Source organism: Coloeus monedula, assembly GCF_965178545.1.
Source record: "Coloeus monedula genome assembly, chromosome: Z".
NCBI classification, from domain to species: Eukaryota; Metazoa; Chordata; class Aves; order Passeriformes; family Corvidae; genus Coloeus; species Coloeus monedula.
In genome coordinates, this window is record NC_138822.1 from 84,001,710 (window position 1) to 84,017,593 (window position 15,884).

At 47.5% G+C, this 15,884-nt stretch overlaps 2 protein-coding genes across 5 annotated transcripts in view; both read right to left on the reverse strand.

Moving 5' to 3' along the window:
* Positions 1 to 4,370: 4,370 nt before the first annotated feature.
* Positions 4,371 to 8,216, reverse strand: LOC309585111 (UPF0729 protein C18orf32 homolog). 3 transcript variants are annotated; one of them, XM_082301613.1, is made up of 4 exons: positions 8,173 to 8,216; positions 7,612 to 7,698; positions 5,792 to 6,028; positions 4,371 to 5,139 (listed from the first exon to the last, which is right to left on the reverse strand). In XM_082301613.1, exons 3-4 carry the CDS (start codon positions 6,017 to 6,019, stop codon positions 5,065 to 5,067), a joined length of 303 nt encoding a protein of 100 aa, XP_082157739.1. In that variant the 5' UTR covers positions 6,020 to 6,028; positions 7,612 to 7,698; positions 8,173 to 8,216; the 3' UTR covers positions 4,371 to 5,064. The 3 variants fall into 3 exon arrangements, with proteins under 3 accessions (XP_082157739.1, XP_082157738.1, XP_082157740.1); XM_082301612.1 differs by lacking the exon at positions 8,173 to 8,216 and adding an exon at positions 7,856 to 8,162; XM_082301614.1 differs by lacking the exon at positions 8,173 to 8,216 and adding an exon at positions 7,856 to 8,162 and having other exon boundaries at positions 5,792 to 6,033.
* Positions 8,217 to 8,631: 415 nt separating this feature from the next.
* The window catches only part of LOC309585102 (large ribosomal subunit protein uL22), a 369,655-nt gene continuing 362,402 nt past the window's right edge, over positions 8,632 to 15,884 (reverse strand). Inside the window, exons 1-7 of one of the 2 annotated variants that reach the window (XM_082301593.1) lie at positions 13,004 to 13,039; positions 12,600 to 12,652; positions 12,468 to 12,508; positions 11,083 to 11,217; positions 10,070 to 10,168; positions 9,185 to 9,376; positions 8,632 to 8,727 (exon numbers count right to left, since the gene is read on the reverse strand). In XM_082301593.1, the coding sequence (XP_082157719.1) occupies positions 8,680 to 8,727; positions 9,185 to 9,376; positions 10,070 to 10,168; positions 11,083 to 11,217; positions 12,468 to 12,508; positions 12,600 to 12,639 (555 nt within the window). In that variant the 5' untranslated portion in view covers positions 12,640 to 12,652; positions 13,004 to 13,039 and the 3' untranslated portion in view covers positions 8,632 to 8,679. Of the gene's footprint in view, positions 8,728 to 9,184; positions 9,377 to 10,069; positions 10,169 to 11,082; positions 11,218 to 12,467; positions 12,509 to 12,599; positions 12,653 to 13,003; positions 13,040 to 15,884 lie in introns of those variants that run through there. The other variant, XM_082301594.1, reaches the window with a different exon arrangement.

Here is a 15,884-nt window from a genome sequence, read left to right on the forward strand (position 1 = left end):
AATGTGGGACAGTGGAAGGTGTGGGATGCACTTTAAGCTCTCTTCCAACCCAAACTATTCTGGGATTCAATCTGATTCTCTATTCTGCATCCCACATTTTAAGTGGGACATGAGTTAAGCCCACAAAATGGGATCAACAGTGAATACCTGGGGGCGGGAAGATTTACCAGGCCCTATCCTGCCCTCATGCTGCTTTAAATCATTGCTTGTCCAAGGGTAACCTTCATCTCTAAAGCCGGGTTTGTGCCATCAACAGCAGGTTCCAAAGTACCCGTTGTGTCATTAAAAGGGAAACCCTTCCCAGTGTAGTCCTGAGTTTATCTCCATGCTCCATGTGGTGTTTGACGGCAAATCCCCAGCCGGGCTCTTACACATCCCTGTCCCTGGGCTGTGCGTGGCAACAGCACTTCTGCAAACAGTGTATGTGGGGTGTGACCCCGTGTAAACATTGCCACGGTACAGCAACAGTCCTGGCATGGGGCTTGTCCTGGTGTTCACACAGCGTTTGATGGGAATGGCTGTGGCTGCAGAGGCGGTGTGTGGTCAACAGCACGGCTATAAAACACCGTGTGCCAAAAAAAAAGGAGCTGTAGAGCAATCCCCATGCCAAAACCAAGCATTACTATGTCTGTGTGTATGAACACATCTCTTCATAACATGTCAATTTATGTTTCACTGTCGTCCCAAAGCCAGGCTGGACGGGGCTTTGGGACGACAGTGAAACATAAACAGGTTGGACCTGGGATAGTGGACAGTGTCCCTGCCCATGGCAGAGTGTGTTATGGGATGAGATTTAAGGCCTCGTCCAACCCAAACCATTCCATGATTCTAAAACAACAGCGAAAGATACAGCACTGTCATCTAAAAGCATTTCTAACGCAAAAGAATCACCATGGCAAACATTGCCTTCTAGGCCTTTTCAATTAAATTACTGCAGCCAGGTTCACTGAAAACAGGAATAATGGCAGTCTGTTACAACCAAAATATGATTTGGTGCAGCGAGCGTGCTCTAACAAGCAGGAAACTGCACAAGGAAGATAATCCCTTCTTCCATGTCTTAGGCAATTTAATGAAATGGAATTACTTCTCACTGAAGGAGATTCAGTTAACCTAAGTGTAAATTAAATTTCTCTTCATTTCCTTTACCTGCAACCTCTGGAGCCACTGTTCTTTCAGCAACAATGTTCTGCATTGTACAGAAATGATGAAGGAATGACTCCGAGGTCTGAACCCGGCAGCACGTCCAACATCTCCCAGTATTCAGCTGGGACATGACTGCTACATCTGGGTAATAACAGCATACTGTGTTAACTGTCATTAGATCAGAATTTAACTTTATTGTCAGTTTAGGCATTCTTAGCAGCTGATCATGTGCAATTTAATATGCTAGAATTTCCTTTCCTTTCAGCATCAGGCCCATCAAAATAATTAGAAACATAAAATTAATTAATTTTTATTTTAAAATTTTGGCATATACTTGCATTTGTTTAAATGTTGTCTTCAATTAACTTCTTGGCATCCAGCTACCTGTGCAAACCAACACACAGAAGGTACCACATCCCATTTAGACCTTCCCATTATGAAAAAATACTTGAAATTAGTTTATTTGAATGATGGCTTTTCAAATATTGATTTATTGATCTTTCCTCAATAGTATTTAAATAAAGCCAGACAGGTTTAATGCTGAAGAACTTAGGACGAGATTTGCAGTACTGTGGTCCCCCAAAGATGCCAACTCTGAAATTTTCTGTCTTCAGTGTAAACGAAGCTGCTACTTGGTCTAGGAAATTCTGGTAGATGTCCATGTGCCACCATCAGGTGCCTAAACCTTTTGTAAATCTTGTTTTTAGCGAGTAACGAGCACAGGGGAATTTTCTCAGTGAAATTCAACTCACTTGATAGATATTATTCTCTCACATGAGGATTTCCTTAATTTCTGGCTGCTTATTTTTCTTAAAGAAGGCTTTGTGCACTCCTTTGCATCCCATGAGATGATCTCCTGTGTGGATACAAAAATGCTGTTAGCAAGGAATTTTCCTGCTGGTTTCTAAGCCATGGGATACTTTTCTCTCTCACACAAGATATTAGCAGAGTTTATAGACCATGAACACCTGCGATCTTGCCGAGCTTTGTTTATAGTACAGTAGGAAAGTATTTTGACAATGGTTGTTTTAGGATTTTAGCCAATCACCCCTAAGGGGTGACTGATCCTTTGTCCAATTAGACTATGAAGAAAAAAGTCTATGAAACAGTTTGTAAAATAATTAAATAAATCAATCTCGCTGCACAATTCCTGCCTGCTGGATCTTCTCTCCTCCTCCCTACAGCTGCGGGATATGGTAATATTACTGCACTAATATTCCTGCACTCCTGCCCAGGCTTGGGCCTTTGCTTTCACCTGATTTTTATTTGACTATTCACAACACAACAGGACTATTGACCTATTATTGAAAAAGAATAGGGGCAGAGGAGTTACAACTCAAATCTCCTTACAGGACTTCCAGTGAAGTGCCTCACACAAAAAGTTTTGTGATGTGGATTGCTCACTTTACGGTTCAACTGCAGCTAATAAAAGTAGTGGAACACCATTCCAGAGAGCATAAATGTGTCATCTTACTTGCATTATCTGCCTGTTTTCATAATTTTTTCAAAAGGCCTGGTGTTTAAATACAGTGCTGGCACATAGCTGGAAGCCTGGTGCAGCCTGCAGTCTAATTTACTATACACTTTATTTTTTATGTTATTGTTCGATGCACTTCCTTCTGTATTAATATCTTAAATAACTAAAAAAAATTAATTATGCAGACTTCATAAATTGACTGGATACATTTACAGATTAAAGGAGCCCCAGTAAAGCTCTTGCTCTACTCTTTGTTGTGTACACAGCTGTTTAGAGGCGGATATGCTCTAAAACTATGGCCTGTTTATGAGATGCCCAACATATTAAAACAGCATGGAAGGGACAATCTCTTCAGCAATGCTCAGGATGTCAGAACACATATTCTTGTTTAGCTGCAAAGTTGCAGCTTGGACTGGGCATGCCTGAGGCATCTCCAATCCTGTGTCCAGCTCTGGGCCCCTCAGGACAAAAAGGACATGGAGCAGCTGGAGTGTGTCCAGGGGAGGGAACGGAGCTGGGAAGGGGCTGGAGCCCCAGGAGCGGCTGAGGGAGCTGGAAAGGGGCTCAGGCTGGAGCAAAGGAGGCTCAGGGGGGACCTTGTGGCTCTGCACAAGTCCCTGACAGGAGGGGGCAGCCGGGGGGGTCGGGCTCTGCTGCCAGGGAACAGGGACAGGAGGAGAGGGAACGGCCTCAGGCTGGGCCAGGGGAGGCTCAGGGTGGACATGAGGAGGAATTTCCCCAAGGAAAGGGTGGTCAGGCATTGGCAGGGGCTGCCCGGGGAGGTGTTGGAGTCCCCATCCCTGGAGGTGTCCAAGGAATGCCTGGACGTGGCACTCAGTGCTCCGGGCTGGTGACAAGGTGGGGATCAGGCAGGGCTGGGACTCGATGGTCTTTTCCAACCTGAATGACCCTGGGATTCCCTGATCTAGGAGAAAGCTGTGTTACTCTGATCCGATGGGGGGTCATGTTCCAAAGATGAGGTAAGAGCTGGTTAAAGAGCAATTCCAAATTCAGGTCCGAACAGACTCACTCATTAAGGGGAGCAAACAGCATTAATCAGGAGCTCACACGGAGGTGTCTGGGACTGAGCTCATTGCAAAGGCATGGCTGTGGCTACAGGGGCACATCTGTGAATGCTGCAGATCGATTCACACCACGTCTGACCAAACCAGGCACTGGCAGGAAATGAGGCATCTCACCACAGGCATTGGGTGGGCAAAATTAGATACTGGAGTAATTAATTATCTGGTGAGAGAAATCACGGTTACAAGAATAAGACAGTAACGGTTCAAGGACTGACTGCCTGTATAAAAAGGTGCATTTTTAGGCCTGCCCGAGGGAGGATTTTAGGGAAATTAAATCATAAAGACCAATCCAAAACTGCTGGAATGGTTTAATTTTGCATCTTTTAAAGAGCTCTCTGGTTTGGCAGACAGGAAAAAGCAGGAATTACCACTTCTATCCCTTACTAAGCACAGGGACACTTAAAACCCTTCACAGCTGGGATGCAAGTCAGCAGCAGAATCCATCTTCCCAGGAGGAGGCAAAGCTTTCCCAGTTCACTTTATCATGCACTCAGTTATTTTGGGACCTCCTTCTGTCTGGGGCCTGTCTCCAGGTTTCCAAAGATTTTGTCACCACTTGAGGTGTTTCTAGCTCTGAAGCCTAAGAATTCTGTGTAATAATTGTATGAAGCGACTTATTTTTACGTAAAATCCTGGTTTATTATAATTAAAATTACATAAGCATGTTAAAGAGGTTTTAGTTGTATGTTGGGGTTTTTTTTTAAAGCCAGAACAGCACCATTTTAAATCACTAGAACAGAACATAAAGCAACATTCTCTTGCATCATGCCTCTGCTGCTCATCTTCAGGAAAATAAAAGGCATGATATTTCAAGGAAAATAATTAATGGAAATATCACATCAAGACCTTTTGCTTTCAGTAAGCTAAGTAAAATTTTTATGTAGCATAACTCCTTTAGCTCATCCATAGATTTGACATGGAAAATCTAAACTCTTCACAGATAAACGATGAGCTTTTGTTGTCACAATGCAGTCCACAGTTCTTCACCAAGAACAGATAGAGCCTTTAAGGTGAAAGCCTCAAGTATTGCACTAGCACTTAGTGACATCAAGATGCTAAGATACATTTACCTTCCATAGATAATGTATTCGTATGTTATTTAACCTAAACTCTAATCACACCAAACAGATGGGAGATGAAAAGTAGTTCCAGCAAGAAAAATACAAGAACTTCAGCTCTCAAATATTTTACATCAACAAATGAGCCAGCTGCCATTTTAAAGGCAAAAGAGACTCTCTCCTGCAAGCAGTGAAGTTTTTTATTCAGCTAAAATGTGCAAAGAAAAAAGTCTCAAAGTCAGAGGAGTATCAGCAGTTCATACTGGACATGAGGGAATAAAATCCTAAGGAATTAACTCCTTTAAGCCGTTTTCTTGTCATGAGCTGCTGCAGATCTCTTTGCAGCGGTTCCATTTGCAATGCCATTGCTTTCAGACTGCAAATAAAAGAGAGTGTCATTAATGAGATGTCAAATTAGAACTTCACACCTAAAACAAGAACAGCTGGTGACAAAAATGGCTTTTAGAAGCAAGGCCGGTGAAGATCTGTGAAGAAATACGGAGCAAGAACCAAAAGTGGTGGTGTCTGTGTAGATTTACAATAATTATTGCTTCAGGGGGAAGGGAGGAATGAGGGCAGCAACAACATTTACAAGTCCTTGCATTTTGATAGAAGATAAATAACAAAAGCATAATTTATATGCACTAAGCACCTTCCCCCACTATGAGTGGCAGAGCTAGCTGAAGAGAGGGGGTTGTTTTTAATTTCTGCTTCATACATCTGTTGTGATTTACCAAATATTTGACTTTTTTCTTCTCTGAAAGAACAGCCAGTCTTTAAAAAAAAAAAAAATTAATCAAGCTGTTTCAGGCTACGGGTGCAATTCCTGTCCCTCTGAGACCAGAAGCTGCCTTGACGAAACTATTTCTAGCTGGCTTAGTAGTGGTAACTGCTGTTTCTACAAAAATAACCACCAAAAGGTCTGTTCATATACCCAACTATTCACCCTCCTGTGGTGCCTGCCCTGAACTACCACTGGGTGGCCCATCCTGGAGCTTTCTCCGGTTAGCTGGGTGAATTAATCTTACTTTATGGCTTCCAGATCCATCCTCCTGGTCTCTTTTGGTGGCTGAAGGTCCCTGAGGGTCCCCAGCGCTACCTGCTGGCCCCTGTTTGGCGTCTGCTGCTTCCTGCACAGCCTTCTTGGGTAGCACACGCTTGATGAAGGGCGCGATCACGGGGTAGATGTAGGGCTCCACAAACTTCTTGTAGAGCCAGAGCAGAACAGGGATCACGATGCACGGAATGCACACCATGGCTCCCTCCTGTGCTGGGGCAAAGGTGGTGAGGGGGGAAAAAAACAGCTTAGGGTGGCAGTGTTTGTGTGCTGCAGGCTACAGACAGTATTTAAATAGTAAATAAAAAACATCGTTGATACTCGAACATAGATTATTCTGTAATTATAAATTAGCTGTTAAAGTTTGAAAAATGCTGTGTGTTCCAATGTTATCAAATCTCCAACAAAGGGAACATTCTTGCCATTTTAACAAAAAAACCAAACCAATTTGCTATTAATTCATCAGTCCTACAGATGCAACTAAGAAAAACAAATTCAGGAAGTGAGTGGTTTTGATTAAACCACACAAAAACAGTTTAAACAGCAAGCAGATATTAGCCCAGTTCTTGCTATATTAAGAGTCCAAAGGGTTTGTTTTGCTTATTCCATTTTTACTTAAGGAGAAATCAGACAGTAGAAAGCTAATCCATCCAGTGGGTTACCACTGAAGGGCAGGACAATGGGAGAAGGGAAGAGAATTCCAGTCAGGATTTGAGAGAAATAGATTATGGGTTACTTTCTTCCTCCTGGCCTCACTGGATCCCACACCAACCCCATACAATTAACTGCTAGAAAAGGAACCATCCCCTCTCTCTGAAACCCCAGAAGTCTTCAAAATTGGCACCTTGGAGTCAATGCTAAAAAAAAAAAAAAAAAACAGAAAAGCAATGCAAGGGGGGAGAGAGGTCTAAATGGGAGAGGAAGCAGTTAATTAGAGCCAGACCTGTCCCTCCCAGAGCTGATGAACAAAACATTAGGCACACTCTGCTGCCACACAACTTTGCCCTTCACAGTTCCCCTCTCTAGGCTGCTGACATGTCAATTCTCACACCAAGAAGCAAAACAAAAGCTTTCCAAAATGGAGAATGAAGAGGCAGATGTGCACATTTCACTAGGGACCAGTTTTGTTTTGCTTTTTTTTTAAGCTATCCTGAAGAATTTTTAGCCCTATGGAAAAAAAAAATCAATTTCCAGCTGAGTACAGCCAGGTTCTGTTCTGGCTGCTTCAAATACCATTTAAAACTACTCTCTGAAGTCAGAGAGGAATCTTACATTGAGACAACACAAATGAGTTAATCCTTTAAACTTATTTTTAAAAAAAAATCAGGTACTCTCTCCACCAGAACTTCCTAAATATTAAATTTCCAGCAAAATGTTGTGGATTCATCCAGAAGCTGAAGAAAGTGGCTGGAGGGAACACTTCTGGCTGTTGAATCACTTCAGACTTAGGGAATTATTTGGGTTGGAAGGGACCTTCAAGATCATTTCCTTCTACCCCCTGCCATGGGCAGAGACACCTTCTATTATCCCAGGCTGCTCCAAGCCCCTGGCCTTGGACACCTCCAGGGATCCAGGGGCAGCCGTAACTTCTCTGGGAATTCCATCCCAGCCCCTCCCCACCCTCCCAGCCAGGAATTCCTTCCCAGTGTCCCATCCATCCCTGCCCTGGGGCACCGGGAAGCCATTCCCTGTGTCCTGTCCCTCCATGCTCTTTTCTAGGGAAACAGCACGTGTTGAGTTGTTTCTGCAGCCGCTTCCTGTGAAGATTCCTGGCCAAAAAAGCATCCCTACCTCTGCCGGATGCACCAGCGATCCCTGGGATCAGGGTGTGACACCGTCCTGATGAATTCCTTCTGCGACTTGGTGATGTTCCGCCACCTGGTTGGCAAGGAAAAAAGCACAAAAAAGGGGAAAAAAGGAGAATGAAAAGGTGGTCAGGGTTTAACCGGCAAGCTATTTTTTTGCACAGGCGGTGTTGCTGGTTTCTGTCAGCCCCCACACGCGAGGCCAGCGCGGAAAACGCTGACGGGCAAACCTCGGCACGGCAGCGCTTTGCTCCCAGCGGCTGGGAAACGCTACATGGGCAAAACCGCCGGGTTTTCCCCGTTTTCCACGAAGGACGAGCCAGACTAGGAGGGACTTATGTCAAGCGTTGCCGTTCCGCTCTCCGACGGCGGTTGGGGCCGGTACAGCCCGTGCGCCCCCGGTTACCGGTGCTGCCGGGCACACGCGGGCCGTGCGGAGTGGCGGCGGCGGGCGGGGTGAGATAGGATGTGGGCAAGGGATCATTCCCTGCTCCCGGTGCTCCCGGTGTTCCCGGCGCTCCCGGCGCTCCCGGCGCTCCGCACCCACCTGCGCCCGCACCGGAACGGACCCGCGCTTCCGGGGCGGTGCTTCCGACCAATGGCAGGTGGCAGCGCGCATCACGTGGCACGGCGGGCTCCGCCCCCCGCGCGGGGCGGAGTCACGGGTCCCGGTTATCCCGGAGTGGGAAGCGGGGAGCGGAGGGACAGCCCGCGGGACACACGGCCCGGCCTGACTGCCCCATAGTGGGGAGGAATTCCCGGCTGGGAGGGTGGGCAGGCCCTGGAACAGAGTGCCCAGAGCAGCTGGGGCTGCCCCTGGATCCCTGGCAGTGCCCAAGGCCAGGCTGGACACTGGGGCTTGGAGCAGCCTGGGATAGTGGGAGGTGTCCCTGCCCATGAGGTGAAACTGGATGCACTTTAAAATCCCTTCCCAGCTAAACCATTGCTATGATTCTATAATATTCACGCCCAGCGCGGGGTCAGAACTTGCAGCAGAGCAACAGAATCAATCCAAATTTTAAAACTTTATTTATGTACATCTGTCCATGCAGATTTACTCCCGAGCCATTAGCTTTTGCTTCTTCAGCTTCTTCTGGGAGATCTGGGAAACAAACACAGAAAGAAGAAAATGGTGAAATTCCCAAAACATTCCGAAGTTATCTTTTACAAGTGCTGAGAGCTGTTAGGAATTCCCTCATGAATGACACTCATCACACCTGCACATGGAGTCCCTACAAGCACTACACTGCTTGCAGGCTCTAAACTCCAGTCATTTTACTGCACACACCCCACGTTCACACACAGAGTCTGGGAATGCTGCATCTGCTGTGAGGGAGGAAAGAACAAACCCCCTCTGCAACAAAAAAAAAGTTCTCAGGGTTTTAAAGCGCATAATATCGTGTTAATAATTTTAAAATGGGGTTGCTCAGAAAGACCTAATTTTTTTTCATGGGTATTCCAAAGGTGTCCTAAGATAGTCATCACAGCAACCCCTCTCTGTGCCCGACACTCGGCTGTCCTAACACCGTTACGGGAACGGAGCACACAACACGCGGTACCTTTTTCTTCTGGGCAACTTCCTCCTCTGGCTTGGGCACGATCTGCTCCTTCTCTGTGAGGATCATCTCGATGTGGCAGGGGGAGCTCATGTAGGGGTTGATCCTGCCGTGCGCCCGGTACGTGCGCCGGCGCATCTTGGGAGCCTTGTTCACCTGGATGTGCTCGATGACCAGCGAATCCACATCGAGACCCTGGAAAGGAATAAAACCTGTCACCCATTCTTATCTTCAGATAAACCATCTCTGCAGCAAAAATGTGAGTAATCACCCCAGACACCACTGCTGTCACTCAGACAAGCTTGGTGGTATTATGGAGCCAAGGGTTTTCCAAGCATTCACCAATGAAACAGCCAAGCTTGGTGGTGCCATGTAGTTGAGGTTTTCCAAGGATTTACCATTGGAACTGCTGAGCTAGGCAATGTCATGAAGACTTACCAAAGCAAGCGCCAATCAAAATCACACCCTCACGCATCACAAATACTTTAGAATTATGCCAATGGATCATTGTTTATGGTTATTTTGTGGTTACTTAAAAACATCACCTTTAAGTGACGTTACTCCAACACTGCCAACAAAGCTACCAAATTAAGCACTGTAACAAAGATGCAAACTGACCAAGAGTCTGCACATCTCAGTTTCACAGATTTTAAGATCTCTAAGCAGACCTTTTGAGTGAAAATTTTTTAGTTTAGTTTTTCCTGTGAACTGTTGGTACCATTTTAACCTGAAGAAGACACATAGCCTGCTTAAACAAGGAGCCACACCAAAGCCTCCATACAATTCAGTTTTGTGGACAAAGCAGCTGGGAAGTGGCTCTCCATGTCAGTGACACCCAGGCCAGGGGTGCCAACACACACCACGACACCACCACTTTGTAACACCCACCTTGAGCTCAGCGTTGCTCTCTGCATTCTTCAGCATGTGCAGCAAGAACTCCGCGCTCTTCTTGGGCCACCGGCCCTGCGTCCAGCCCCACTGCTTGGCCTGGAATGAGAGGACAACAATGGCAACAGTCCTGCTTTTGACCTGGTACAACTCCATTTAAGCGACCTACTATACACCTTTAACTTGCCATTATCACAGAATGGTTTGGGTTGGAGGAGACCTTGAAGTTCATCCTGTCCCACTCCCTGCCATGGGCAGGGACAACTTCCACTGTCCCACATTGCTCCAAGCCCCAATGTCCAGCCTGGCCTTGGACACTGCCAGGGATCCAGGGGCAGCCACAGCTGCTCTGGGCACCCTGGGCCAGGGCCTCCCCACCCTCACAGACAGCAATTCCTTCCCAATATCCCATCCAGCCCTGCCCTCTGGCACTGGGAAGCCATTCCCTGTGTCCTGTCCCTCCATGCCTTGTCCCCAGTCCCTCTGCAGCTCTCCTGGAGCCCCTTGAGGCCCTGCCAGGGGCTCTGAGCTCTCCCTGGAGCCTTCTCTTGTGCAGCTGAACACCCCCAGCTGTCCCAGGCTGGCTGCAGAGCAGAGGGGCTCCAGCCCTGGAGCATCTCCATGGCTTCCTCTGGACTGGCTGCAACAGGTTTATGTCCTTCCTGCGCTGAAGACCCCAGATCTTACAGATTAGAACGGATTAGAATCTATTCTATTTTGCTGTGCACCAAACCCAACAAAATTTCATCCCTTTATTCAATGCTGCCAGCTAGATGCATACACTTCAAGTAGATGCATCTACTGGAATTAAGAGCCACCTTTTTCTCTGTCTTGAGCAACCCGGTCTGGTGGAAGATGTCCCTGCCCATGGCAGGGGACTGGAGTGAGATGAGCTTTGGGGTCCCTTCCAACCCAAACCACCCTGCGATTCTGTGTTTTAAAGCAAGTTCACTATCGAAAATGACACGACTACATCCACACCATCCCTACATCACCTTTTCCCAGGAGCTCACCTGGGCGCATCTCCCGACGCCGCCGTTGTAGCGCCGGAAGGGGACACACTGCTTCTTCAGGGTGACGTCCTTCAGGTACTTGGTGGCCTTGCGGATGTGCATGCCCTTGATGGCCTGCGCGGTCTCGCGGGTGTTCTACCAACACAGGGCACAGAAAAGATCCTCTGAAGGCACCTTTCCAAGAGACAGCATGAGCACAACCACAACCACTCCCCTGTCCTCGCTGGATACAATTCTTTTGGCTACAAATGCAGCACTTACCAAAAAAGACCCAAGTCAAAGAGTGAAAAATAATTAACAACACTTTTTTCTTTGCTACCCACTTTTCTAACCCTTGGTATGACTGCCACTAGTGAATCTGTGGGTCCAGCACACTTCTTTTTTTAAGTAGTGGCTAAATACAACAAGGAAATTCGTAACTCTCAATAAAAGTGTAATTTATGTGCTTATACTTTTCATAGCTCCTCTTTGGCCACTAATCTAAAAAAGCAAGACCCTAATGGATAATTTCTTAAAAAAATGTTACAAAAACGTCAAACACAGCACCTCACAGAAACTGATGAGGAAACACTGTGACAACTGTTAACAATGTTGTTTTCTCTGAAGGAATTATAGAGAAAAAAAGGCTCAAATAAAAACTAAGGACAGAAGATCAGCCTTTCAAACAGCATTTACTAATTGTGTAAGACAGCTCTAACTATAATCCAACCTGTTTATAATATAAAAAGGAAAACAATGTGAAAACGTTGTATTACACTGAGCAAAAAAGGATCTGCTAGGTGCTGGGGTTTTTTGTTCAAATAACACTTCTGATTTCTTTTCTGCACCTAAGCCTTTTCCAGAGGAACTGAGATCCTTGTGGCAAACACCACACAACCAAAAAGAGTGAGGGAAATTAGACAAATTTCACACCAAACACTAACCCAGTGTCTGATAAATTCACTGCAACTGTTTCCCTGCTGTATTTAGTTATCTGAATTAGACAGAGACAATTTTAGGATACAGACTCTTTTATTTTTTGTGGATGGAGACCATTACAAGAAGCTAACAGCAATCACTTAACGACTAAAGAATAAAAGACACTTCCCAAAAAAAGAGGGGTTAGATGGGATATTGGGAAGGAATTCTTGGCTGTGAGGGTGGGCAGGCCCTGGCCCAGGGTGCCCAGAGCAGCTGTGGCTGCCCCTGGATCCCTGGCAGTGTCCAAGGCCAGGCTGGACGGGAGCTCAGGCCCTAACCACGACAGAGAGTAACGAGATAATCCTCACAATCCCTTTCAATCCAAGCCAGTCCAGGCTTCTTTAAAAAAACCCCAACAAAAACTAACAAAAAGCCAGTAAAACACCGTATGAACTTGCAATTCCTGCTACTCACACACTCCTTACCTTGAAGTGCACACGCAGGTTAGATCCTCGCGACTTGCATGCTGCAAAAGAGAAAAAAGACCAAGTTCTAAAACCAAAACCTCACCGGTTTCCGTGAAATCCCACACGAACTCTCCTAAAACAACAACTCACATTTCGTGGGGTTCTCCGGATCCAGGGAGTAGCGCACCATCTTGAGAGCTTAGCTGAAAAACACCAGTTAAAACATTAAATTTCCAACGCTGGCACGCAGAACCCGGACTGCTCCCCTTACCGCCGCAGCTGCTCAGGAATTACGCGTTCTTTTCACAGTTACATCCAAAGGTGTCCTAAGAAAGTCATCATCGCAGCCACGAATTTTCCCAGGCCTGCCCCCTCACGGCGCCCCGCATCCGCATCCCTCCCCGTCCTCCCGCGCGCCATCCCGGGGAATACCGCGGGCGCGGGGCACGTTGGACCGACCCCGGTGTCCGAGACGCCGGTGCCAGCGGGGATGGGGCGGGATGGGGGCAGATGGCGACGGATGGCGCGGGACGGGACCAGCCATGTCTCCTCACCTCGGGGCGGTGGCGGCAGAGGAAGAGGAAGGGCGGGGCGCGCCGGCAGCGCGCGCGCATCTCGCGAGATTTCGGACGGGGGCGGCCCGGGACCGCCCCGTCCCCGCCCCTCCCCAAGATGGCGGCAACGTCGTGCCGTGAGGGCTCGGTGTGCCGGTAGCGGTTCTCTGGCCGTCCCTGTGAATAAAACCTGCCATGGGGAGAGACACCGCGGTATTCACCCTCTCATGGGGAAGGACACTGCGGTATTCGCCCTCCGCTCATGGTACAGGTGCTTTTAGTGTGCATCAGGCACAGCACCACCAGCCGATCGAGGGATGGGGTTGCCCCGCGCCGCTCCGCACTGGTGCGGCCTCACCTTGAACGTTGTGAGCGATTTTAGTCACCGCAATATAACAAAAGTATCAAACTGTTAGAAAGCGTCCAAAGGACGGCTACGGAAATGGTGAAGGGCCTCGAGGGGAAGCCGAATGAGGGGCAGTTGAGGGCACTTGGTCTATTCAGCTGGAGGAGACTGAGGGGAGGCTCATCGCGGTTAAAACTTCTTCGTGAGGGAGCAGGAAGGTCAGGCATTGATCTCTTCTCTCTGGTGACCACTGACAAGATGCAGGCAACTGCTGGAGCGGTGCCAGGGAGGTTTAGGTTGGAGATCAGGGAAAGGTTCTTCCCCCAGAGGGTGCTGGGCACTGCCCAGGCTCCCCAGGGAATGGGCACGGCCCCGAGGCTGCCAGAGCTCCAGGAGCGTTCGGACAGCGCTGCCAGGGATGCACAGAGATTGTTGAGGGGCTGAACTCAATGGTCCTTGTGGGTACTTTCTAGCTCAGTATATTTTGTGATTCAATCAATCAGGATTATTTAGGTTGGAAAAGCCCTCCGAGATCATCGAGTCCAACCTGTGCCAAATCCCCACCTTGTCACCAGCCAGAGCATAGAGTGCCGTGTCCAGGCCTTCCTTGGACACCTCCAGGAACTCGGACTACAACACCTCCCTGGACACCCCCTTTCAACCCCTTTTCATGAGGAAACTCCTACTGGTGTCCAACCTGAACCTCCCCTGGCACAACCTGAGGCCATGTCCTCTCCTCCTGTCCCTTGTTCTCTGGGAGCAGAATCCAACCCCCCACCTAAAATCACAGAATTGTTAAATTTGGAAGAGACCTTTAAAATAATCCAGTCCAATTCCCATCCCAGCAGCCACCACCGTGTTCACCATTAGATGGCAGCTCAGGATGGGAATAGAGCAGCACATTGCTCACAGAGGTGTCCAGGAGACCAGAACGCAGAGATTCATTCAAATTCATATTTATAAACCTCAACTGGTATTTACTGCACCATTATAAAATAATCACAGACTGACTCATTAAAAGAAAAGATTTTTCTTTTCCATTTTAGGCAGCATTTGCGACTGGAACTGCTTGGGAAGCAGCTCAATAAAAGCAATTTGTTTCCTGAAAGTGGTGCCCAGCTGCAGCAAAAGTCTCATGGAGAAAAAATTGACAGAATGGGGAAAAAAAAAAAGAGACATATTCCTGAGAGGGCGGTAATCTGGTGTGCAGGCACCTCCCCAGCACGAGAGCCTGGGTTTAACTGAGTTTGGAAATGAGCAGAGGAGGAACTTGCTGCCCATGTAAAGGCTCTGAGCAGGTGGCTATTTTTGGATCTCTTGTTTAGGGTTAAAAAGCCCCAAAGCTCTGCAGCTAGGATTTCACCCAGATAGGAAGAGGAAAATATTTGAGCTAACACAAATACTTACTTGGCTAAAAACTGTAAGAGCTCTGGTTGTTACTGCAGCTCTCCATTTACCTGCCTTAAAATGTGCCTTTTTCTTTGTTTTCAGAGAAGCTCTCTGCAAAGTCTCCAAGCAACTTTCAAGCACTGATCTCAAAGAGGGAAACATGCTGGCATGTGGGCAAATATTACTTGTTCTCTTTATCATACAGTCATAGAGTGGTTTGGAAGAAACCTTAAAGATCATCTCATCCCACCCCCTGCTATGTGAATAGACACCTTCCACTATCCCAGGGTGCTCCAAGCCTCATCCAGCCTGGCCTTGGACACTGCCAGGGATCCAGGGGCGGCCACAGCTGCTCTGGGGAATGCTATATAGCACTAAGTTTCCAGGTACAATAAATTTAAACTGTCTAAAGCTGTTCTCAAACACTTACACATATTCCACAGCCTTCTGCACCATACTGGGGGAATCCCCTCTCAGAACACACCTGAATGCAACTCTTTTTCTTCATCCTGTCTGCCCTTCCCTCTGCACCTTCCTCTGTTTTCTGCTGTGGCAGGAACCCGGTCTTTCCATGGGCAGCACCTTTTCACACAGCTGCTTCTTGGCAGCAGAGCACAGAAGCAAGGAGATGTTCTAGGAAAGCTGGAGGAGATGTGTGAAACACAAGTACTTGATGCATGATGGGGGTTATCACCTGTGTTCATCAATCAAACCCAAAATAAATACATTTTCTGTTTCCCTACAGGTGGAACTGTTTTGCTCAGCTGCTGAGGGCTTGCAATGGTGGAAGGGTATCACAGAACCACAGAATATCCTGAGCTGGGAAGGTCCCACCAGGGAGAGTCATGGAGTCCAGCTCCTGGCCCTGCGCAGACACCCCAACACTCCCACCCTGTGCATCCCTGAGAGCATTGTCCAAATGCTCCTGGAGCTCCGGCAGCCTTGGAGCTGTGACTCCTTCCCTGAAATGCTTGTTTTCAGCTTTGCTGGGAGCTTGACAAGTGCTCTCAGGGGCAGGCTAGCACATACCTGGTGTTAGGATCAGGGCTGAGGCAGCTGATCTTGAGCTCTTGTTGGGATTTAACCAGGTTATTCCCCCACTGCACCAGCTGCCTTGGATATTTGGGTGGTATGAGCTGACTCCAA

Bases quoted from the DNA above. Each gene is read 5' to 3' on its own strand.
- LOC309585111 (XM_082301613.1), bottom strand. From the start codon at position 6,019: ATGGTGTGCATTCCGTGCATCGTGATCCCTGTTCTGCTCTGGCTCTAC. The intron at 5,140-5,791 runs GTAAGATTAATT...TTTTATTTGCAG, and splicing joins ATGGATCTGGAAGCCATAAA to TCTGAAAGCAATGGCATTGC.